The 25,999-nt window shown below is 40.2% G+C and overlaps 1 protein-coding gene across 2 annotated transcripts in view; it reads left to right on the top strand.

Annotated features, from left to right (window-relative positions):
- The window catches only part of trappc8 (trafficking protein particle complex subunit 8), a 151,875-nt gene that overhangs the window by 94,182 nt on the left and 31,694 nt on the right, over positions 1-25,999 (top strand). For both annotated transcript variants that reach the window (XM_067977999.1, XM_067977994.1), the window contains 10 exons: positions 32-256; positions 4,375-4,483; positions 6,440-6,634; positions 7,912-8,072; positions 10,349-10,414; positions 12,287-12,416; positions 12,783-12,911; positions 14,911-15,065; positions 18,197-18,639; positions 24,676-24,826. In XM_067977999.1, the coding sequence (XP_067834100.1) occupies positions 32-256; positions 4,375-4,483; positions 6,440-6,634; positions 7,912-8,072; positions 10,349-10,414; positions 12,287-12,416; positions 12,783-12,911; positions 14,911-15,065; positions 18,197-18,639; positions 24,676-24,826 (1,764 nt within the window). The remainder of the gene's footprint in view (positions 1-31; positions 257-4,374; positions 4,484-6,439; positions 6,635-7,911; positions 8,073-10,348; positions 10,415-12,286; positions 12,417-12,782; positions 12,912-14,910; positions 15,066-18,196; positions 18,640-24,675; positions 24,827-25,999) is intronic.

Raw genomic sequence — 25,999 nt, 5'->3', positions numbered from 1 at the left:
TTACATGAATTGATTTTATGCTTTACTACAGCGAAAACATGCCTTGCGGTGTTACAGTCAAGCCATGCAAGTTTACAAAGGAAAAGGATGGAGTCTGGCAGAGGATCATATTAACTTCACAATTGGTCGCCAGTCTTTCACACTGCGGCAGCTGGACAATGCAGTGTCAGCCTTCAGACACATTCTGATCAATGATAGCAAGCAGACGGCTGCTCAGCAGGAATCTTTCCTTAGGGAGTACCTATATGTTTATAAGGTAAGAGAAATCAGGACGTTATAGTGGACTTGGGTTTTCAGGTATTTTCTTTTGTCTGTTTTTAATGGATTTAATTTGATTTTTAAAAAAAGTAATCAAGTAAAATTTGACTTCCTAATAAAACACCTGGACCAGTGTACAGATGTATCTGAAAACCAGTTGAAAAATCTGGAGAAAATTTTAATGAAAGTAATTCTACTGCCCATGGTGGGACAGTGTTGTCCAATAGAAATCGCTGACTAGCCAACGATGTGGCTACAGCAACACAGTTTTAGCCACATATGCTAATCTTAATAGAAAACACCTTTTATACACTCTCTCAATGCAGGTAAATGTACTTCACGTGTATAATTGCTTAACAAACATCTAGCACCATTCAGTAACCAAGGAAGTAAAGCACTCAATCACAAAAGTTAGCAGAAGACTGCTCCCTTGTCTGGAGAGTTTCTTCTATCATCACAATAGGACTTGTAGACAGGAAGAAAAGAAGCGCTGATGTCTCATGAGCCATTATATTCCCACCTACAATATTCAACCATTGTCCTCTGTTGTAGCATCTTGCCTGTCTCTCTTGTTCATGCTTCTGAATTTTCTTCTCAAGTTCCAAGTACAGTGCCTTTCACCTTCCCTGCATCTTCACTGAAGTGAAGACTAAATGCCCAGTCACCTACTTTAACTTTATTTCTGAAGACCATAATATTACAACTACTTACCTCCCTCGGTCTACCCTTCCATAAGTTACAAACTTGGTGCCACCCAACCACAGCTACTTGATTTACCTCATGCCAATGATCAATCGTTGTTTAGTTTTTAATCTTGCTGTCATTGGAAATTCTACATTTTCGCTTTTCAAATAGGAAATGCCTGTACCAGATAAGTGGGTACAGATTTTTGCCAGCTTAGATGCCTTCCAGTCTCCATTCAAGGTGGGTCTGAATGCAGATCTGTGATATTTCTGGTGTAGTAGCCTCCACTTAAGTATGAATGCATGGACCTAACTGAGCTGTTAGTTTAAGGAAGAACTTGCAATGCATGGCTGTGTTCATATTTAACATGCATGGCTACTACTTCCCAGTACCATATAAGATGGGGCTCATTATAGAAGAAGGGAAGGAGCACCATGTAATGTCAGGCTGAAGGAGATCACTTCAGACAGTGGCTGTTCCCTTTTGGCAGCTGAACTTTTTTTTTACAAAGTTCTATACTCCCTCATTGACCTTTATCAAATCTTGAATCACTGGTGGCTTTATTCTCCAGAATCAGTGAATTGTGCTTAGCAGGAAAGTGTACAAAGATGTGATAAAAGGGAGGACAAGAGAGGAGCTTTCATGTGCATCTGTGAAATGTCCTTGCTACCATCATCTTGCATTGAGCTAAACTTTAACTTTCTACCTCTGTGCTTAAAAGGTAGACTATGTATGGGTGCCACCAAAATTGGTGGGCTATTATGTTGGTACGTTCTGCTTAATTTGGTTTGGTGGATGGGAAAGATGCAATTTGGACTTATTCAGTGCTGTTATATGGGTTATTTACAAGAAAGAAAGTATTGACTGCATTCTTGTCTTGGGGCAAGTGAAGACATTGCACTATTTCAGTGGTTTTGTTCATTTAATTGGGGGTGGGGGAGTTCCTGACTTGAAGTAAGTTTCGTATTGGTTTAAAGGTAATTTCACTATCAGAAATGTCTTGTCTATCTCAAAAGTTCTACATGAATTACATAGAAACTACAGAACAGAAACAGGCCATTCGGCCCAACTGGTCTATGCTGTTTATGCTCCAAGCAAGCCTCCTCCCTCCCTACTTCATCTAACCCTATCGGGATACCCTTCTATTTCTTTCTCCCTCATGGGCTTATCTAGCTTCCCTTTAAATGTATCTGTTATTTGCCTCGACTACTCCTGGTGGTAGTGAGTTCCACATTCTTTGGGTAAAGAAGTTTCTCCTGAATTCCCTGTTGGATTTATTAATGACCATCTTATACTTATGAGCTCTAGTTTTGGACTCCCCAACAAGTGGAAACATTTTCTCTACGTCTACCCTATCAGGTCACCCCTCAGCCTTCTCTTTTCTAGAGAAGAGTGTCCCGGCCTATTCAGCCTTTCCCGATGAGGATATCCTCTCAGTTCTCGGAAATGTATTAAACAATGTGGAGGATAGTAACAGACCTCAGGAGGACATAGACTGGTGAAATGGGCAGACACATGGCACATGAAATTTAAGAAGTGTGGAGTGATACATTTTGGTAGGAAGAATGAGGAGAGGCAGTATAAATTAAATGGTACAATTTTCAGTGGGGTGTGGGAACAGAGACCTGAAGGTGCACATGCACAAATCTTCGAAGGTGGCAGGACAAGTTGAGAAGACTGTCATAAAAGCATACGGGATCCTGGGCTTTATTAATAGAGGCATGATGTACAAAAACAAATAAATTATACTAAATCTTTTATAAAACACTGGTTAGGCCTCAGCTGGAGAATTGTGTTCAATTCCGGGCACCAGAACTTAGGAAGGATGTCAAGGCCTCAGAGAAGGTGCAGAAGAGATTCACTAGAATGCTACCAGAGTTGAGGGACTTTGTTATGTAAAGGGTTTGGAGAAGCTGGGGTTGTTCTCCTTGGAACTGAGAGGGTGAAGGGAAGATTTGATATAGGTGTTCAAAATCGGTCTCAAATTATCAGTTTTGATAGAGTAAATAAGGAGAAACTGTTTCTAGTGGCAGAAGAGTTGGTAACCAGAGGACACAGATTTAAGGTGATCGGCAAAAAAGCCAGAGGCGACATGAGGAAACATTTTTTTTAAGCAGCAAGTTGTAATGATCTGGAATGCATTGTCTGAAAGGGTGGTGGAAGCAGATTCTATAGTAACTCTCAAAAGGGGAATTGGATAAATACTTGAAGGGAAAACATTTGCAGGGCTATGGGGAAAGAGCAGGGGAATGGGACTCATTGAATAGCTCTTTCAAAGAGCCGGCACAGGCATGATGGGCCGAATGGCCGCCTCCTGTGCTGTACCTACTATAATCATCCTTGTGAATCTTTTTTGCATCCTCTCCACTGCCTCCATATCCTTTCTATAATGTGGAGACCAAAACTGTCGATCAAATATAAATCCACGATGTGGACCATTATTTAGTAGGCATGACTGCATGAGTTTTATTTAATTGAGTAGATAATGAAAACCTGGATCTGAGTTTCTTGATGATTATGGTGAATTTTTGTAATGAATGTGAAAAGTCAGTGTTGAGCAATGTAGTATTTTGTGCACCGAGTGTCTCATGGAATGACCAAATGAAAGAAAAAGTTCCCATCTGCTGTGTTCCAAAATGTGACAACTTTAATCTTAGAACATGCCTTTTGCGGCAGTCTGAATATTTTCATTTCCTACACCACCTCTATGGACTCATTGTCAATTTAGTACAAGTTTTGCTGAATTAGGAAAGCTTTGTGCAGGAGCCATTCTTGTACATAATTAGGTTAAAACTGCTGAGCTTATTGCATGTAGGATTGTTACAGGTATCAAAGAAGACTTTTGCCTCACTAGTCTGGGTTGAAATGAACAGATTTTGAATTGAAAGGGTAGTATACTAATCCCACTTCTCATCTTGGCTTTTTAGATTCATATTTGCACAACCTAAGTAAAGCTACTTGTTGACGTAGTACTTGCTTAATTAAACCGAGTTGGGAATACTTATAAGGGCAGAATTGGAAAAAAAAATCAACTATGTTTACACATGCATAATGTATCATGCTTTTAACTGGTTTAAGAAAAATGGAGCACATAATTCCTTAAGTGTTTGCTTCTGTTAGTTGCTTTAGCCAGTTAAGGCTGAGCTTCTTCACAGTGAAACATTTGTAGTGAAGAAGAACGAACGAACTTGCACTTTTATGTAGCGCCTTTCATGACCCCGATGTCCCAAAGTGCTTTACAGCCAATTAAGTACTTTTGAAGTATAGTCACAGTTGTAAATTGAGTAGAGAGAAGAATGAAGGTTTATGGTTTTAAAAAATGGACTAAGTAGAGGGGGGAATGGAAGTGAAGAATTATCTGAACATTGTAATTTCAGTAATTTTAGATTTTTTTAATAGATTTTCATCTGACGTTTTTCCTTCCCACTTTAGAGCGTAAGCCAGCTTTCACCCGATGGACCGTTACCCCAGCTTCCTTTACCCTGTATTAAGAGCTCAGCAACTCGAGTATTCTTTGGACATGACAGACGGCCTTCAGAAGGTTAGTTGTTTCATTTTGAAGTTTACCCTTTTTAAATATCGGTTTGCATTAGATTTTAGCAGGATTTTTTTAATTCGTTCTCAGGATGTGAGTGGTGCTGGCAAGGTTGGCATTTATTGCCCATCCCTCGTTGCCCTGATTTTATACAACTGGAGTGGCTTGCTAGGCCACTTCAGAGAGCAGTTAAGAGTCAACCACGTTGGTGTGGGACTGGAGTCACATATAGGCCAGACCGGGTAAGGACAGCAGGTTTCGTTCCCTAAAGGACATTAGTGAACCAGCTGGGCTTTTATGACAATCTGACAGCTTTGTGGTCACCTTTGATACTAGCTTTTTATTTCCAGATTTTAAAAAAAATGAATTCAAATTCTCATTGCCGTGGTGGGATTTGAACTCCTGTTCTCTGGGTTACTCGTCCAGCAACATAACCATGATAGTTAAATGTTAAAAGTAATATAAGTTTTTTAAAATTTAACCATTTATGTGCAGAGCTGAGGTTTACGTTTTACTTTTCATGTAATGGCTAAAAATCAACTCTTGTTACTGGGTTTGTCTTTTTTAAACTAAGTGCTAATTGATACGAAATCCAGATTCTTAGATTACAGAAGCATCATTACTGTTTTCATATTTCTCCCAAAATCACATCTTTTATTTTCAATGTTAATTGCTAACAAGTCGCAGAACTAGGTACAACAGAAGAGGGGGTTGTGTTGAAATATTATCTACCTCCTTGGCCAGTTGCTCGCTCCGATTTCACTATACCTGTACTGGACTGTCTTGCGCAGTTCTTTGGGATAGCTCTTAGCCTATCAGTTTTTAGAAGAGATCTGTAATAAGGCTATTTCTATAACTCATATTGTCTGCTAAATCCACATGAGTGAAAACTTTTTCAATCAAGTCCTTTATGAAGCATGTCCTTGCAAATAGATTTCAGTAGATAGTGACCTGCAATACATTTATGCATGCATTTACTCAGCTTGTTTGGTCAACAATATTCACAGTAACTTGATGGCTAGGCCCTCCAGCCACCTCCATACTGCTGTAATCCTCCAAGTCTGGTTTGCTTGTACCATTCCTACAGAGGAAACACTAAGAAATTCTAAGGTGTTTTGGTGAATGGGAAAAACTTTATTGTTGGCCAGTTATAAACTGTTTGCAATTTGGTTGGACAATCCTGTACTAGAGAAAATTGAAGTGAAATGACCTATTTTCATACTTTAAATAGAACAAACCTGAAAAGCAGGAAGTTATGTTAAACTTCTATAGAACCTTAGTTAGACCACACTTGGAGTACTGTGCACAGTTGTGGTCTCCATATTACAAAAAGGATATAGAGGCACTGGAGAAGGTGCAGAAAAGATTTACAAGAATGATGCCAGAACTGAGAGGTTATAACTCAGGAAAGACTGAACAGGCTGGGGCTCTTTTCTCCAGAAAAGAGAAGGCTGAGGGGTGACCTACTAGAGGTCTTCAAAATTAAAGAAGTGTTTGATAGGGTAGACTTGGAGAAGATGTTTCCACTTATCAGGTGTCCAAAACTAGGTCACAAATATGATGGTTACTAATAAATCCAGTCAAGAATTCAGGAGAAACTTCTTTACCCAGAGAGTGGTTAGAATGTGGAACTTGCTGCCACATGGAGTAGCTGAGGCAAATAGCATAGATGCATTGAAAGGGAAGCTAGATAAGTACTTGAGGGAGAAAGGAATGGAAAGATAAGCAGATGAAGAGGGGTGGGAGGAGGCTCGTGTGGAGCATAAGCACCGGCACAGACCATTTGGGCCGAATGGCCTGTTTCTGTGTTGTAAATTTTATGTTAAACCTGTTGACCAGTAAGTAGATGTGTTTCAAGAGGATTTTACCCTTTAGTTTGTCATTTTTTCCTAACAAAATGGGTGTGCAAGGGGCCACACCCTGTTAATTACATGTGTTGAAATACTTTTTTATTTCTGCTAGGAGAAAAGCAAGCAGCCACCCATGTCAGTTTAGACCAGGAATATGAACGTGAAGCTTCACAGCAGTGGAAAGAGCTTGAGGAGCAGGTAGTAGCTATGGTGAATAAAGGAGCAGTACCATTGAATTTTCAGCCAACTCAGTACTGTCTAAACAGCCAGACTGACAACTTGCGATTTCCTGTGGCTGTAGTAGAAGGTAAGTTGGTGAGAATAACTTCTCCTATAGGGATACTGAACCGTTGCACAATATGCATTGAATGCAAATTCCTGACTAATGCAAGCTTAAAAGTTTGACGAACTACTGTTCAAAATCCTGAATGTTTTAGGCTTCTACCCACCACCCCCACCCAGCTTTTCCGATGAACTAGAGTCCCCACCTGCCCCCTCAGGTGGATGTAAAAGATCCCACTGCACTATTCGATGAAGAGCAGGGGAGTTCTCCCGGTGTCCTGGTCAACATTTATCCCTCAACCAACAATAATAAAAACAGATTATCTGGTCATTTATCTCATTGCTATCTGTGGGACCTTGGCTGCCGCATTTCCTACATTACAACAGTGACTAAGCTTCAAAAGTACTTCATTGGTTGTGAAATGCTTTGGGACATCCTGAGGTGAAAGGTACTATATAAATGCAAGTCTTTTTTTGTCATTGTTTGGTATTTTTTTGTTTAAAAAGAAGTGCTTGAGCATATTCTCCATCTCCTGTCGTCATGACCACTTCTTGAAATGCCTTTCTGAAGTCCAATCTAGAGTTCTAGAATGTCTGGGGTTTTTGTTGGGGGAAAAAACTTGCAATTACTGGGGTTAGACTTACAAATACCAATTTTGATCCTTCGTTGGAGTACGCCTTTAATTGCAGTACACTTTAGCCAAGGACTATGATTCAAAACAGCGACTTGCTCAAGAGCTAGTCTCATAAACCCACGATAAGTCTTATTTTTAAGTGTGACCGCACGCTTCCTGCCTTTTCCCAAAAAATGACCAAATGTTTGTAATTAAGCCAAACCAACTGCATTTGAGCATGCATTCACTTGAGTTTAGTCATATTGCTGTTTCTTTGTTAGTATTTTAACCCTCTCAAAAGACTTGCATTTAAATTGCCCGTAAAAGAAAAACAGCCAAAAATGAGTGTTGAAGGATCAGGTCTGGATGGGGAAATGGAGCAGTGCTCAGTGAAACTTAAGAGGGGTTACCCAATTTTTGTACTGTTGGGTGTCCGTGGGCTACAGCCTCCCACTTCCCTCACTACATGTAGCTCAGTAATTTTCCTCATGCTGGTGCCAAAACTTCCAGTAATGGAAGAAGTTATTTTTCTTTTATTTCTACTATCCTTTTATGCTTAATAGGATTTATTGATTTCTGCAGGATACTAGATGCTATCTCTTTCTACAACCCACACAAGTGGTTTCATTTGGTAATGCTGTCAGTCATGTTATAGTTTCTTGTCATTCTTTGTTTTTGTTGTATGTAGAACCAGTCACGGTCGAAGTAGTATTCAAAAATCCTTTGAAGGTCCCTCTACTGTTGAACGATCTATCGTTGTTGTGGAAATTTAACTTTAGAGACTTCAATAAAGGTCAAGAGGGAGATACAAGAGAGTCAATCAGCAATGAAAAAGATGCACATATAAAGGTAATGAAGCATTTCTTGAATAATTCCATCTTTATGCTCAGTACTGATATGCACCGGTGGTTCTGTAACTATTGGATTAGCTACAGACAGGAGCCTAACTCTTAGCATATTACAGCGTATTCCTTTCACCTTTGGGACACTTCACCATCTGGCTCGAACTGAGCCTCAAGCGTATCTACTTGATATTCCATTAGGGATCCAAACAGTTCAACTGCAAATAAATCATTGGGGTTCCACCTGTTCATGGCCTTGGATGTATTCCCCCCCTACACTGATGTTTCCTACAACACCGCAGCTCTTTTTGATATATATTAATGACCTGGACTTGGGTATAGAGGGTATAATTTTAAAGTTTGTAGATGACCCGAAACTCAAATGTAGTAAACAATGTGGAGGATAGTAACTGACTTCAGGAGTGCATAGACTGGTGAAATAGGCAGACACATGGCAGATGGAATTTAATGCAGTGAAGTGTTATATCTTGTTAGGAAGAATGAGGAGAGGCAATATAAACTAAATGGTAGAAATTTAAAGGGGGTGCAGGAACAGAGAAATTGATAAAGAAAGGGCAAATAGAATGAGTAAACCAGCGAGCAACATAAAAACTGTAAAAGCTTCTATAGCTATGTAAAAAGGAAAAGACTGGCGAAGGCAAATGTGGATCCCTTACCGACAGACGGGAGAATTTATAATGGGGAATAAAGAAATAGAGAAATTAAACCAATACTTTGAGTCTGTCTTCAGGGAAGAAGACACAAAAAACCTCCCAGAAATACCAGCGAACCAAGGGACTGGTGAGAATGAGGAACCGGAAGAAATTAGTATTGGGGAAAAAAAAAGTACTAGAGAAATTAATGGGACTGAAAGTCAATAAATCCCAAGGACCTGATGATCAACATCCCAGGGTTTTGAAAGAGGAGGCTGTAGAGATAGTGGATGCATTGGTTGTCATCTTCCAAAATTCTATACATTCTGGAACGGTTCCTGCAGATTGGAGGGGGGCAAATGTAACCTCACTAAGAAAGGAGGGAAGAGAGAAAACAGGGAACTACAGACCTGTTAGCCTGACATCAATAATGGGGGAAATGCTGGAATCTATTGTAAAGGATGTGATAACAGGACACTTAGAAAATAATAGGATTTGGCAGAATCAACATGGATTTATGAAAGGGAAATCATGTTTGACAAACCTATTGGAGTTCTTTGAGGATGTAACTAGTAGAATAGATAAGGGGGAACCAGTGGATGTGTATTTGGATTTTCAGAAGGCTTTCGATAAGGTGTCTCCAATACATGGGACAGAAAAAAATATATGAATAAGCGCAGATGAGTTACAATTGAGTGATCAACCCTTTAGTCGGAGAGCAGGTAGCGTGTTACAACTCTAACTACTAATGGAAGGCCCAGTCTTTTGTATAGCATCTGATAGCTGTGGGGCTGCATTAGGTCAAAGAAATTGGTATGTATCCCTCTAATGCAGCCTGACACTGATTATGTAGTAATAAGCTAAATATGTGGACTGAAACAGCACACCCATTCATGTCTTGTTTTGCGCAAAGTGCCATTGAACAATGTAATGCTATTTGCTGTTCTTGTATCTGTGTATTGTGTAATGTTTTAGTGTTTCACAGTGTATCATTTGGCATTTTACATGTGTACTCAAGTTATTTAACCTGTTTTGTATTTTTGAGAAAAAACTTCAGTTGTGTCAAGGTTTGAGAGTTTTTTCTCTTGAATTGGAGGGAATGGATTTGTTTGTTCTGTAGTTCTTTCAGGCCCAAACAAACCCTTTTTTTCATGGAACATTCTTGCCTGCCTGTGTCATTATATGTTCGATTTCTGTCTCCCTCTACCTAGCCTCGCAAAGCTGGGCTTAATTATAATGAATCCATTGATATTTGCAGTAGCCTTTCTTGCCAAGTTATTCTGCGATTCTATTATTTTTTTTGGTGGAAATGTCATGCCTGACCTTCCTGCTTACTCCCTAATTTAAATGATGCTTACCCAACAGTACTTAGCACATATCTAATGTGGTTAAATGGTTTTCTTGACTTTTTATGTTGCTGATGTTTTCTTTGGGTGGAAGTGGCTTTTATGTGACGTGCACAGTTTCTAGATAATTTTTAGGTTGGAGCAGTAAAGACATACTTGTTTTTAGTTTCAATAATGGGTAAATAATTTTCCATTAGAACTATTTAATTTTGGAGAACAAAAAGTACCTATCATGGTAAACGTATGTTATGCATAAAAAAAACCTGTGGTTTTCATGTTTACAGGCATCTCTCGGTATTGCCACAGAGGTAATAAATGAATTTCAAGTAAATGGTGAAGAGACTAAAATGGTGAGTATAATATTTATCATTCACCTTACCTTGCAAAAAAAATTTTGAAAATTCTTGTCTGTTCTTTCCTTCTCCCAAGCCCCCTCCCTGCTCAGAAGGCAATGACTCTTTCTTGGAGAACAGCTGCAAGGGTTCCAATTGCCTTCTGTTAGCTTGTCCAGGTGCCCATTATTCCTCCTTTTGAGTATTGACAGTTCTATCACGAGAGCAACACAACCAAGGCCGACCCTGTCCTTGCGATGTCCACATTGGCACTTCTGCCAGTGATTGCTGGGCAGCAATTGTGAGCGGTAATCCAAGTCTTGTTTTTATATACCACCCCCAAACAAATCCCTCAGGGCACTGAGGCCAATCGCAGCACCTCTGCTGCTACAAAGGCTAGCACAGACTAAGGATTGAACCAGAGGTTAAACCCAGGATCTTCCTAGTCACTGTGTTCAACAACTTGTGTTTTGCTCACCTTCACATTAAGTATTTAGAGCTCTTAAATTTACATAAAATTTTAAAATGCTGTTTCGAGCCCAGTTGATGTGTTTTGACTGCATGCTGGACAGTGAAACATGATTCATTGTCCAACATGTCCTATGAGCAGAAAGCACGTTCAATGTAATAGATGATTGTGGCACATTCAACATCATGCACTGCACTCGGTGGTATTTTAAACAGCCCATTCAGTGGCTCCTGCTTCGCTGTTCAATATGAAATCAAAATAATTTCAGCTTGGTTCTACCGGAACATTTAGAACATTGCTTAAAATGTGTTGTTGAGCAGAGCGTGCTGGAATGTAACACCAACTGGTTACTGTACTTTCAACATGTCCACAGTTTAGAGCAGAAAAGGTGCCTTCTGCAGTGTGTTATCTGACAAAAGCAGGCCTTAAAGTGTACAGTATTCATCTGTTGTCTCTCTCATCTTGCTGAAATGACCTCTGGCACTTTGTTTAGTATTTGCTGCTGCTTCAAATCGGGCCTTTTTTTAATGTGAGATTCCGAGCTTTGTGTGTGTCAGCATTTGTTGTACAATACTTGCTTTGTTCACCTGGACTGCGTTTAGTAGGCCAGAACAAGTGCCACCTATTTGGGCAGCTTGCATGAAAATTTGGGAGTTCCCATGGAATAAGCTTTCAGAAGTTTGCCTCATTTATATTTGGGAGTGCTGTCAATGGCAGGATAGTGGCATTCCTTATGGTAAAAGTGCCTTTGGTGTGCTTAAGAACCAATTAGTAACACTTTTTTTTGCAGTGTAGTCACTGTTAATTTGTAGGAGAACATGGCAGCCAGTTTGCACACGGCAAGGTCCCACAAACAGCAATGAGATGAGGGACCATTTAATCTGTTTTTGGTGATTTGTGGGGTGAATTTTGGCTGGGACGCTGGAAAACCCCCTGCTGTTCGTGGAAAAAGTGACACGGGATCTTTTACATCCAGCTGAACAGTCAGATAGGGCCTTGGTTCAATGTCTTATTCGAAAGATGGTCTCACAATGCAGCACTCCCTCAGCCTAGATTATACGCTCAAATCTCATGGTGGGTATCGAACCCAACGATGTCCTGACTCGGTGTGTGAGTGTGTAACCATTACAGTATCACCAAAACAAAGAATGTGACTCCTTAAAACACTGGTTGAATAAGCCAACATTCATTTTTTTTTAAGCCAGTGTAAACCAATGAACCTGGTGATGGCAAAAGTGGGGAACAGATCTCCAGGAAAAATTGGGCTTAGCACATATTCTGCACATTTTTAGATATTGTTTAAAGCATTAATTAAGATTGGAAGCCTTTTTGTATTTTAAGGGAACCGTTGAAAATGTTTGCAACTTGTCATCTCTCAATAGATGAACATTTTTAGAAGCAACTTATGCCTTTTTCTTTAGGCAAGATTAAAACTGCTTCCTCATCAGACGGGGGAGCTGCACATTCTTGGAGTTGTATATAACCTTGGCACTGTACAATCAACTCCTACTCAAGATGGAATAGACTCGAGTACTGGAGCGCAGGTAGCAGGTGAGAACATCTATTGGTCTGGGTATGTTCATAATGAGGTCGTCTTCACCTGTGCATTTACCAACTTTTTGGATTGTGCACCTCAATTTACATTTTAAAGATGCAAATATCAATGCACATGATATGCAGTCAAGCGCTTTTAAACTCCCCCTCAAATTTGCTTTGCTTAATTTTGGTCGTTTTGGAGAGTTACTTAGTGTGGTGCTGTTAAGTGTAGAAGATGTCTGATGAGGGCATATTCAAAAAAAAACACAACTACATTATGGAAAACCAAAAAAGTAATTTGTTTTGAAAGCATATCATATTTGTAAAGGTTACATTAATTAGTTTTTTTGTCATTTTTCCCTATTTAACCTGTTTTCACAGCCAGTTGCCCCCATGTCAGCAACCTCTACTCGGGAAAATCTGGAAGCAAACCGCAGACTCCTCACAGCCTCCAACAGCCTGGCTCCACAGATCAACTGGAGTACTTCCATGGGCTAAGCTGGACAGAAGGTCAGTTGGGGGGGGAGGAGATATGCTGGGCAGAAAGTGGTTTATATTTGTAGCAGAGTCTTGTCCACTCGTCACTCTACAACTCTGATCATATGTAAACTTGGTGGCTTCCTTTCTTAAGCACTGGATTCTGAACGCTAGTCTAACTTTGGCAGCATGATAATGAAATGCCCTCTTAGAATCATAGCATGATACAGCACAGAAGGAGGACGTTCAGCCCATCAAGCCTGTGCCGGCTCTTTGAAAGAGCTATCCAATTAGTCCCATAGCCTGACAGTTTTCTCCCCTTCAAGTATTTATCCAATTCCCTTTTAAAAGTTGCTATTGAATCTGCTTCCACCACCCTTTCAGGCAGTGCATTCCAGATCATAACTCGCTGCACAACAAAATGTATCCTCATGTCGTCTCTGGTTCTTTTGCCGATCACCTTAAATCTGTGTCCTCTGGTTACTGACCCTTCTGCCACTGGAAACAGTTTCTCCTTATTTACTCTATCAAAACTGTTGATTTGAACACCGCTATCAAATCTCCCCTTAACCTTCTCTGTTTTAAGGCGAACAACCCCAGCTGCCCCAGTCTCTCCACATAACTGAAGTCCTTCATCCCTGGAACCTTTTGAATAAATCTCTCCTGCACACACGCTATTGTTCTTCGTGTGGAGCCCAGAATTGAACGCTGCTGCAGCTGAGGCCTAATCAGTGTTTTATGAAGTTTGAGCATAACTTCCTTGCTTTTGTACAACATGCCTCTATTAATAAAAACCCAGGATCCCATTTGGTTTTTTCAACAGCCTTCTCAACTTGTGCTGCCACCTTCAATGATTTGTGTACATACACCCCCAGTCTCTCTGTTCTTGCACTCCCTTTAAAATTATGCCATTTAGTTTATATTGCTTCTCCTCATTCTTCCTACCACAATGATCACTTCACATTTCTCTGCGCTAAATTTCGTCTGCCCATTTCACCAGTCTGTCTATGTCCCCCTGAAGTCTGTTACTATCCTCCACGTTGTTTACTACCTTTGTGTTTTGTTTGAAATTATACCCAAGTCCAGGTCATTAATATATATCAAAAAGAGCAGTGGTCCTAAAACTGACCCCTGGGGAACACCACTATACACTTGCCTCCAGCCTGAAAAACAACCGTTCACCACTACTCTCTGCTTTCTGTTTCTTTGCCAATTTTGTATCCACACTGCCACTGTCCCGTTAATCCCGTGGGCTTTAATTTTGCTAACAAGTCTATTATGTGGTACTTTATCAAATGCCTTTTGAAAGCCCATACACACGGTCAACCCTCTGTTACTTCATCAAAGAACTCAATCAAGTTAGTTAAACACTATTTTCTTTTAACATCTATGCTGACTTTCATTTATTAGCCCATACTTTTCCAAGTGCTAATTAATTTTGACTGGAATTAATGCCTTCAAAAGTTTCCCCACCACTCATGTTTTCTTCATGATTTCATTTTGTTTTCGTGGATCGTAGGCTGTTTGGCTTAGCTACTCCAATATTGGTCAGTATTATTTGAAGGATACACTACAGTTTATTTATCAGATTCAAGATGATTGCAGAAATTGAGCAAATTATCAATTAAGGATGCAATTATCAGGTGATTACTAACGAGTTACGCATTTTTTGTTGAGAGCTTTCCTGGCCTGACTTGCACTGCCTGAAACAGTGGAAGCAGATTCAATAATTTTCAAAAGGGAATTGGATGTTTTTGGGCATTGAATACGTGAAAAGAAAAGAATTTGCTGGGCTATGGGGAAAGAGCAGGGAAATGGGACCAATTGGATAGCTCTTTCAAAGAGTCGGCACAGGCACGATGGGCCAAATGACTGCCTCCTGTGCTGTATCATTCTATGATTATTTTCATGTAAAACATTTTTGTATATTTAAGGGTGTTGAAATAAGTCAACCGCTAAATTGTAGATGACCAGTGCCATTATTTTCCGTAAACATCCATAATAATTTTCCCTCTTAAAAACTGTGTTTTAGGTAAAGTACCTCACGGGTTATCGGTAAGAGGACGACAAGACTTGGAAATCCAGGGGCCGAGACTCAATAACACTAAAGAGGAGAAAACTTCTGTTAAGTATGGACCAGATCGAAGGCTAGATCCCATCATCACAGCGGCAATGCCCTTGTTAGAGGTAAAGATCCAGCACGATGGGAATAATTTCACATTCCATCGCTGATATTGGTATCTCCAGAAGCAGAACATTATTCTTCCTCATTTTCTACTACTTTGATTACGTTATGCAACTAGAATACGGAATAAAAACAATTGTACAAAATTCCATGCAACAGACAAATGATGTCAGTATTGTATAAAAAATGCATGCATTTGAGGTGGACTCGCACAATTTTAATATTTACTGATCGAATATTTTTTTCTTTAATTGAGGATTTTGGAAATGTATCCAAATAGGTCACTTCTTTGGTAGTCTGGTTGTAGAATGGTGGAGTTCTAAATGAACTGCCACATGGTGGTGAATTGAGTGAAGGATAATGAAAAATTATGGAATCTAAATTTTGATTACTGAAACTGAAGTTAATTTTGACTTCTACATTAGAAGTTTATTCCTACAAGCCCAGTAAAATTCTATTGGTTATCATTTCCATTGGACTTTGTGTATTGTGAAATGCCTCTGTCGTCCTACTTGGGAGAAGTCTGTCAGACGTTTTTTGAACATAGTGTAGTAAAGTGGTTAAGTCTGAATTTATTCGTGGTTATAGTTCTTGGAGTGCTGCAGTAATTTTGAGGTTGGCTAATTTCTGTTTTCTCTTTCTAAATTGTGGCTGAAATATTTGATGTAAGAAGTAGTTTAATGGTAGTTCACGTTTAGGTGCCTTGCAGTTCTGACCATTGGGCTGTCTACAGGATCGTGCAGAAGGTCAAAAAAGAGGCAACGGTTGTCGAGAGAGAACTGGAAAGTGTCCCAGCAGCAAATGCAGAACGTAACAAAAATTTTATCCAATACTTTAGTGTAACTCGAGTGTAGTCAGGGAGGAAATTAACATTGAAAGGGACCCATATGAAGTTGAAGATGAACAGGAGATAATTAATATGCTAAATGACTGCATCTTAGAGGTTTTACCAGGGACAACACATTATTATACAATCCAACATCAGTTGCATATGTGCTCTCTTGGATTTTGATATTGAGGTGGGAGCTCCTAAATAGATTCAAGAGGCTGAAAATCACAAGTCTCGGAGTGGATGAACTTTACCCCGAGTTGCTTAAAGAGCAGGGAGGATATTTGCGAAGCACTGAGTCATTTTGAAGGAATCTGTGAGCACTGGGGAGCTTCTGACAAAACGGAAACTGGCAAATATAGTTCCCATATTCAAGAAAGGCAACGGAGTTTTAACCTGGCCACTACAGACCCTTACCTGACTTCCATAATTGGCAACTAATGAAATCAGTAATCAGAAACAAAATGGAAGGGTACCTGTATGAAATTAACCAAACAAATGGCATTCAATGTAACTTCAGAAGTACATCTTTTGAGCGGGTGAGATCCAGAATAAGGGTAGGGTGGGGCATGGGGGTAGGAAGCCATATCAGATAACGTACATGGACTTGTTCTCGGGATATGGGTGATGCTGGAAGATCATATTTATTGCCCATTCCCAGTTACTTTGAGAAGGTGGTTGAGGGCCTTCTTGAGATGGTTCTCTCACAATGGTGTACGGTAGAGAAATCCAGGATATTGACTCAGCGATGTAGAAACAGCAGTTTCTCCCCTCAGCTCCCTCAGGATCCCTCAGACCCTAGCACTTTGTCTTTCTTTAGCTGAAGTAACTGCTCTGAAATGTTCATTTTATCCAATTATGGTATCACTCATCTAACTCTCAGCCACTTCAGGCTTCACGTCCTCTCCAATTTCTTTCACTTTCGTGACGTCCGAAGCAAAGTACTTCTTAAATAGCTCTGCCATTTCTTGGTCATCACCGACAAGTTGCCAACCCTTTCCTTGGATACCCACTTCACTTTTAACAATTCTCCTTTTACTGATGTGCTTTACTGTTTACAAAAATTTGAAAATAAGAAATGATTGGATGACTTTGGGCTTTTAATAAAATTGGAGGGAATGTAACCGGAAGGACAAGATGCTTAACTGGTTGGAGTCGGTAAGCCTGGAGCAGTACTTTTAAAGGAGGCAGGATAAAGTAGCGCTGAGTAAGGGTATAACCCTGGACCCTAACACTGGAACAAGAAGTATTTCTTTACACAACATAAACAATAGCTGGAACATTTCGCCAGGAAGCGTGATTGAGGCCAGGGCATTGAACTCATTTAAGAAAAGGCTAGATGTGTAGGGTTGGTGTTCAGAAGGGTGAGATCAAATCTTTTAACTTGTGATTATGTTTAGTATACTGCATCAAAAACTGAATGCAAAGATCCAGATTTATTAGCTTGTGGAATTAAAACTTGCGTGCTGACACCGTAAAGAAATTATCTGACATAGATCACATGTATTTATCCAATAACAGTCACCACACTTCACAATTGCTTTTTTTTTGTAAAGCTCAAATACTTTAATATGGAGGATACCAATTAGTTGCAATTATTTTATTTTTACATTTTTGTACAATACTTTTATATGTTGCTCAGCTAAGTAAATTGAACATCAATAAATTTGAACATTTGTTTTACTGTCAGTATTGGGAATCATTAAAGTGGGATTTTAAAGGTTAAAGTGGAGCTAATCTCTGCTATGCCCTTCAAATCTCTATCAAATTGTTGCCAAGCTAAATTTCTAAATAGAACATGGCAATTATATACTATGGGAACTGAGCCTTTAACGTTCAGTAGATTATTCCTATTGTCCACTGTGGCAGTTCTGAAGTCTTACATTAACGTTTACTTCTTGTGCATGATCCAGTGTTGAGATGTGATGGAAAAGTAATAAAAGCTGTAGTTCAGCAAAGATTGGCTCAGAATTGTCTGTTTCATTCTAACGTGCCATGACACAAACTATGAAAAAACATAAAATTTGACAAGTGCAATTTTGAATGAGAAAAATTCAATATTATAAAAAGTGTAGGAGCTAGTCAAGTTTGCTCTTGGGAGTTCAAATGCACATGCTGCTTTCCTGTGGGTTATTGTCAGTACCTTCTGATTCCCTTGATCTAAATGAAAGCTTTGCAATTTTCATAGATATCACTTGTCCTCTCTCTTTTGACTTGAACAGATAAATGTTGTAATGTATGCATATATCAGATTCCATCTTGAGTAAATATTGTGTATTTAGCTAACTTTTTTTGTGTGCGCAGGTATTTTTCATTAACTTTCCCACTGGACTGCTTTGTGGGGAAATAAGAAAAACGTACGTGGAGTTTGTGAACGTAAGCAGGTGTCCACTTACTGGATTGAAAGTTGTGTGCAAAGACCCAGACTTCTTTTCCTTTGGAAGTAAAACTGCTGTGTTGACGCCATCAAGTCCAACAGCTTCTGAAAACTGTAGCGCTTATAAGACAGTTGTGACCGACTGCCTGTGTATGTCTTCAGCCGCAACGTCATCGGTTTCCCCCGCAGATTTTGGGATGGGCTCTGGCTATCCTCTTTGGGTGATTGATGTACCACTTCCTGATGCTGTGTTATTACCTGGGGCTTCTGTGCAGCTGCCTATGTGGCTACGTGGACCAGATGAAGAAGGTGTTCATGAAATAAACTTTTTATTTTACTATGAAAGTACAAAACCACATTCAAAATTGAGGTAGGTTTTTTTTGGTTGTCTGGTTGGATTTGGCCTGCAGTGTCACATTTCACTTGCTTATGAATCTGTTGTAAATGTTAGTAAAAAAAAAAAAATTGATGTTTTTATTTGTATAGAGTATAAAATCGTATGAACCTATTTTATTTTAAACATTTTTGAAGAAAAAGATCCACACTCTCTCTCAGGACCAACCAAACTCTCGCTAATGTTTCACCTCCTGACTTTAGGTGATTGCACACGTGCTTGCTTCCCTCCAGTTGACGCCTTTATTTGTGACCCTTGGATAAGTGTGCGAAGGCTATTTACCATGAGACACCATAGCCAAGCAGGATCCTGCCCTCACCTGATCTGTACACTCGCAAACTTCCCACACCAGTCACTGGGTACCAATCAGAAGCTGCAACACCGGCCGATTTTTTTTCCACCACTTAACCTACAAGTACTGCGGCCACCAAATAAGATCAGCCAACTCAGTACTGATGGGTGAATCGAAGCTGGGACCATCTTGGTCTGTTTCACCTAGCTACTCACTGAATACACTAAGAGCTCAAAGCTGATCAATATTTAACCTGTAGTGACTGTGGGTTACTTGCCAAATTATTTCTGTCCTTTCTCACAATGAGAACTGCAGTCACTATACCAGCAGCCCATAAATTTGTCACTGAACATCTGCCCAAGAAACCTGAAACTATATTAGTATTGAGCATTATAATAAATTTTGTTTAGTGACACATTTGTATCCCTGTGCATATCGTGCACTCCTTGTGAATGTGAAATCATGTACAGGTTTAATTAATCCAGCAGTTTGCCTGTGCCGAGCTCCATTTAACAAGTAATAGGAGTACAAAAATATTTTCATGCCAAGGCTATAGAAACAGATCACAAACTGATTCTTACTTGTATATGTTTGTTAAAAACTGAAGGATCCCTTTCCAGACCAAACTAATAAAGCAACTTGCATTTATATACCATACCTCACATTGGAAGTATGTCCCAGAACAGAATCAAATGGGCACCAAGGTAAAATGGAGTTAAGAACAGTTGAAGAGAACTCTCTCTTTGTAAGCAGAGAGGGAGAAGATAAGGTAGAGGGATTTTGGAAGGAAATTCCAGAGAACTGGCGTGGTGAGCAAAAGTGATTGCTAATGAAGGAACAGACAGGATGGGAAGCTTGGAGTAATGCCAGTGTCGGGAAGGAAGGCTGCGATCGTTATTGGGAACGGAATCGAGACGAGGTGGATCTCATGGATAAGATGAACTCAGGAGGCATAAGGAGCGATTGAGAAACCAGACAAGGATGTGGGATCAGGGCTAGGACTGGGGGGAGTATTGGCTTGTGTGGAAAGGGAAGGGGGAAGCAGCAGAGCCAGCTGTATGGATGGTCTCAAATTTTAACTGACATCAGTCTGCCCAACCTACGAACTGCCCATGTCTTTATGAAGTCACTTGGTCTTCACAATTAACCATAGTCCCTATTATTCTCATCTGAAAATTTAGTGTGTCCCATGTACTAGAGTCCAGATCATTTATACTCCACGTATGCTTGTAGAGATACATTTATTTAGACAAGGATAAGCAGTAAGTTGTTCTAATTGTAGTTGAGGAGGAGGAGGAGTGTGAAGTATAGGATGGGATAAACATAGTGAGAGGGCAAGTATTAAGGGGATTGGCATCTTTGAAAGTAGATAAATCACCAGGCCAGGATGAAATGTATCCAGGCTGTTAAAAGAAGCAAAGGAGGTAATAGCGGAGGCTGTGACCATCATTTTCCAATCCTCACTGGATACAGGTGTGGTGCCGGAGGATTGGAGGACTGCTAATGTTGTACCATTGTTTAAAAAGGGGAGCGAGGGATAGACAGAATATTTACAGGCCAGTCAGTCTAACCTCTGGTGATTGTAAACAATTTTACAACACCAAGTTATAGTCCAGCAATTTTATTTTAAATTCACAAGCTTTCGGAGATTTTCTCCTTCCTCAGGCAAATGTTTCAAGATCTCCTTGAAGCCTACGCGTAGGCTTCAAGGAGATCTTGAAACATTTGCCTGAGGAAGGAGAAAATCTCCGAAAGCTTGTGAATTTAAAATAAAATTGCTGGACTATAACTTGGTGTTGTAAAATTGTTTACAATTGTCAACCCCAGTCCATCACCGGCATCTCCACATCATAACCTCTGGTGGACAGGAGACAGGATAAATCGCCACTTAGAAAGGCACAGAGTAATCAAGGACAGTCAACATGGATTTGTGTCAACAAGGTCGTGTCTGACTAGTTTCATTGCATTTTTTGAGGAGGTAATAAGGAGGATTGATGAGGGTAGTGCATTTGATGTCGTCTACATGGATTTTAGCAAGGCTTTTGACAAGGTCCCACATGGCAGACTGGTCAGGAAAGTACAAGCCCATGGGATCCAAGGAAGAGTGACAAGTTGGATCCAAAATTGACTCAGCGGCAGGAAGCAAAGGATAATGGTCGCCGGGTGTTTTTGTGACTGGAGGGCTGTTTCCATTGGGGTCCTGCAGGGCTCTACTAGGTCCGTTGCTTTTTGTGGTATATATCAATGATTTGGATTTGAATGTAGGGGGCTTGATCAAGAAGTTTGCGGATGATACAAAAATTGGTCGTGTGGTTGATAGTGAGGAGGAAAGCTGTAGACTGCAGGAAGACATCAATGGACTGGTCAGGTGGGCAGAAAAGTGGCAAATGGAATTCAATCCGGAGAAGTGAGAGGTAATGCATTTGGGGAGGGCAAACAAGGCAAGGGAATACACAATAAATGGGAGGATACTGAGGTGTAGAGGAACAAAGGGACCTTGGAGCGCATGTCCACAGATCCCTGAAGGTAGCAGGACAGGTAAATAAGTTGGTTAAGAAGGCATATGGAATACTTTCCTTTATTAGCTGAGGCATAGAATAAAAGAGCAGGGAGGTTATGCTGGAACTGTATAAAACACTGGTCAGGCCACAGCTTGAGTACTGTTCAGTTCTGGTCACCGCTTTTACAGAAAGGATGTAATAGCACTAGAGAGGGTACAGAGGAGATTTACGAGGATGTTGGGACTGGAGAATTTTAGCTATGAGGAACGATTGGATAGGCTGGGGTTGTTCTCTTTGGAACAGAGGAAGCTGAGGAGAGATGTAATTGAGGTGTACAAAATTGTGGGGCCTAGATAGTGGATAGGGAGGACCTATTTCCCTTAGCAGAGAGGTCAATAACCAGGGGGCATAGATTTAAAGTGATTGGTAGAAGGATTGGAGGGGAGCTGAGGAAAGATTTTTTTTCACCAGAGGGTGGTGGGGGTCTGGAACTCTCTGCCTGAAAGGGTGGTAGAGGCAGAAACCCTCATCACATTTTAGAAAGAACCTGGATGTGCACCTGAAGTGCCATGACCTACAAGGCTACGGACCAAGTGCTGGGAAGTGGGATTAGGCTGGGTGGCTCATTTTTGGCCGGCGCGGACACGATGGGCCGAATGACCTCATTCTATGCCGAAAATTCCTTGGAGACACCAATGTTTCGTCCCTCTATTCTGAAAAGCATCCATTAACCACTGCTGTTTTTTGTCCTTCTGCCAACTTCCTTTCCATGTTTTCACATTCCCTTTAAAACCACGTCTGTAAAGCAGCACCTTACTAAATGCCTTTTGAAAATCCATCTACACAACATCCAATACATTTCCTTTATTATGATTATTTCCTCAAATCATTTATTTGTCGGATACAGCTTGCCTTTTACAGATCTGTGTTGGCTGTCCTTAATGCACCTATGTCATTGAGTGAATGTCAATCTTTTTATTATTGGCACGGACTCGAAGGTCCTCTTTCCGTACTTCACCTATTCTTTGATTCTTATGCTCACCCTTTATTGATGTTGGGTTGACTGATCAATATCTGTGGTTTATATCTCTCCCTTCCTGAACAGAGATTAATTTGGCAACCTTTTGTCATAACTATCAAATCCAACGTTGTTTGAAAGATTGTGGTCAGATAAATGGATGAAATTATAAAAAAGCAGGGATTTCCAAGGCTTCAGAACTTCTGTGTAATTGAGTTGAGAAAATGCCAACTCTTTATTGATTTCCCAGTAGACGCAGGCATTTTTTTTTTGCTGAAACTAATTTGCTAATGAATTTAGTTTCCTGTGATTGAATTCTATTTACCAACAGAAGTCTACAATTAGAGTCAGCTGAAGTTCTTGCTCCTGATTGATATCTGGCAACCTGTGACCAACTTACCCTCTTGGCCCCCATGCTAGCTGATATTTTAAATGGTTCCCTCTCCTCTGGTATTGTCCCCATCCCTTTCAAAACCGCTGTTATCACCTACCCTCCAAAAACCCACCACCGACCCCTCTGCCTTGCAAACTAACGCCCCACCTCCAAACTCTTCCTCTCAAGTCCTTGAAAGCTTTGTCGTCTGACCCTTTTTGTATATATAAAAATAGTAAGATAAAATTGAGTACTTAGCTTAACAACAGTAACTTGCATTTATACAGCATCTATAACATAGTGCTTATTAAGTACCTGGGGAAGTTTTACTATCAAACAAGATTTGATACTGAGCCATGTAGCGATATTAGGGCAGGCAGCCAAAAGCTTGATTAAATAGGTAGGTTTTGAGGGGAGTCTCGAAGGAGGAGAGAGGGGTAAAGAGGTGGAGAAGTTTAGGAAGGATTGCGCAAGAGGCCAGAATTGGAGGAATGGAGTGATCTCGAGGGTTGTAGGGCTGGAGGAGGTTACAGAGATAGGGAGGGGCGAGGCCATGGAGGGATTTGAGAACAAGGATGATAATTTTAAAATCGAGGCGTTCCTATACTGGGAGCCAATGTAGGTCAGTGAGCACAGGAGTGATTGGTGAGTGGGACTTGGTGCGAGTTAGGATATGGGCAGCAGAGTTTTGGATGAGCTCAAGTTTACAGAGGGTGCAGTGTGGGAGATCGGTCAGGAGAGCATTGGAATAGTCAAGTCTGGAGGTAACAAAAGCATGGATAATGTTAATAGTCATGACTACTGATCTCAAAAATACAAATATAGTCATGTAATTTGAACCCATAAATACTGCTAAAAGTCCCACAGTTCTGTGTAATAAGAACAGTTTGACTTCAATCACCATAAATGGCCCTCATGTATTTTGTTTTACATGCCAGAAAAGTGTTTCTTCTGACTGACCATGAGCAACACCATGGGCGATCTGATGTTTTTTAGCTACTTGTAATTTTATTTAGTAGCTGCACTTAAGTATGTATCTGTTCCACTCATATTTGCGTGGCTGGAGATAATTACAGAATTATGAGGCGTAGAATACAAAAGTAAGGGAGTTGTGCTAAGCAGTCATAAATCACTGGTTAGGCCCCAGCCGGAGTATTGTGTCCAATTCTGGACACCGCACTTCAGGAAGGATGTCGAGGCCTTAGACAGGGTGCTGCAGAGATTTACTAGAATGGTACCAGCGATGAGGGATTTCAGTTATGTGGCAAGACTAATGAATCTGAGGTTGTTCTCCTTAGAGCAGAGAAGTTTAACGGGAGATTTAATAGAGGTGTTCAAAATCATGAAGGGTTTTGATAGAGTAAATAAGGAGACACTCTTTCCAGTGGCAGAAGGATCAGTCACCAGAGGACACAGATTTAAGGTAATTGGCAAAAGAACCAGAGGTGGGATGAGTTTTTTAACGCAGTGAGTTGTATTGATCTGGAATGCGCTGCCTGAAAGGGTGGTGGAAGCAGATTCAGTAATAACTTTCAAAAGGGAATTGGATAAATACTTGAAGGGGAAACATTTGCAGGGCTATGGGGAAAGGGACTAATTGGCTAGCTTTCAAAGAGCCGGCACAGGCACGATGGACCGAATGGCCATCTCCTGTGCTGTATCATTCTATGATTCTAACTGATTTTAAATGCTAAGTGGGTTGGTGAAAGCCCTGATCTGCACCTGTCGCTTGCCACGTGTGGACATATTCCAAGAATTTGCGTGATTTTGCTGTTGTACGATTTATCTTCAGTACAAGTCCATTAGTGAAATATGTTTCTTCCACCAGTCACCGAGTGCTAAGACACACAGCGATAATATGTACCAGTCGTTCTCTAAGTGTGAGAGCAACAGCATGCAGAAGTAATGTCCTAGATGCTGAAGGGAAGAGTGACGGTGATAATCTGCTGGTGTTCTTGGATGTGGCGAATATTAATACGGTAAGTTATTGAAACGTGCTGAAATGTATTGAAGAAATCTGATCAATTAAATATCTGATAGCAGCTTCCTTTGATACAGAGCAAAGTAATTTCATGTGGAGGATAAACTATCTCCCAAAGCAGGCACTTTAGCTCTGTGTGTGTATTTAAAAAGTCCAAAAGAAATATTGCGTATTCTTGGCAATGTAATCTCTGATTTGTCTTTTGAGGAATTTTGTTTAACTTCCCAGTAAACTGATTTACTACAGATTCTAGTTCCATAATTTAAAACCATAATTATTTAAGCCAACATTTGTAATGATAATGTCACTGATATTTAGACAAATTTCTGCCGAAAACCATTAGAAATATGTTCATCCACTGGCAGTGGCAATAATGCATTCGATTGATCAATGTTTTTAAAAACAGAACTTAAATCGTGCAAAATTGAAGTTTTTTTTTTGAAAACAGTACACTTGTCTTTATTTTTAAATATTACTATTTGACCTACCGTAGAGTTGCAAGTGGATTCAGGGGCAGTGTAGTCTTCAGCTGAAGTGCAGTTAGAGGTCCGGGGAGCATGGGGCACAATCTAAGTCAAGTCCCCATTTTAAACTTGTGCATTCTCTCCTGATTTTTATATAATGCATTGGTTTTATGTCGTCATTTCTTATGCACCACCACACATCACAAGGGATGGGGAGCAGCAGGAAAACATAAAACACCACCCAGAGCACAATGGAATCTGCCCTGCAACAACCAGCAGCGATTTTAGCATACCACAATACAAAACTTTAAACACTGGGGGTGGGGGAAATCTGTTAAAATTAATGTTTCTGTTTAGAAGTCCATTACATTGAGTCTTGGGCACCAAACTTAATTTTTAAAAAATTAAATGTATTATAGATACATGTGTCCAAATTGCAGCTTACTGTGGGCTGCATGATGGTAGAAAAGTGCTCTCTAGGCACAAATAAAAATTTGAAACAATTTCAGAACTTTGCAGACATGAAAAACAGCAAAAATATCAGGGGAGCACTTATACTATAGCATTGTGTAAAACAGATCATTGGAAGGAGAGGTGCACATGGTACCACAATGGGGCATGAGTAAACTCGGGATACAAACACCTCAAAGATGCAAAAATGAAAATATATCCTAGGTGCTAAAATCCACTTCAAGTTTCTTAGCTTA

The sequence above is a fragment of the Heptranchias perlo genome, chromosome 3 (genome assembly GCF_035084215.1).
Source record: "Heptranchias perlo isolate sHepPer1 chromosome 3, sHepPer1.hap1, whole genome shotgun sequence".
NCBI lineage: Eukaryota > Metazoa > Chordata > Chondrichthyes > Hexanchiformes > Hexanchidae > Heptranchias > Heptranchias perlo.
This window is presented reverse-complemented; position numbering and strand designations above follow the sequence as displayed.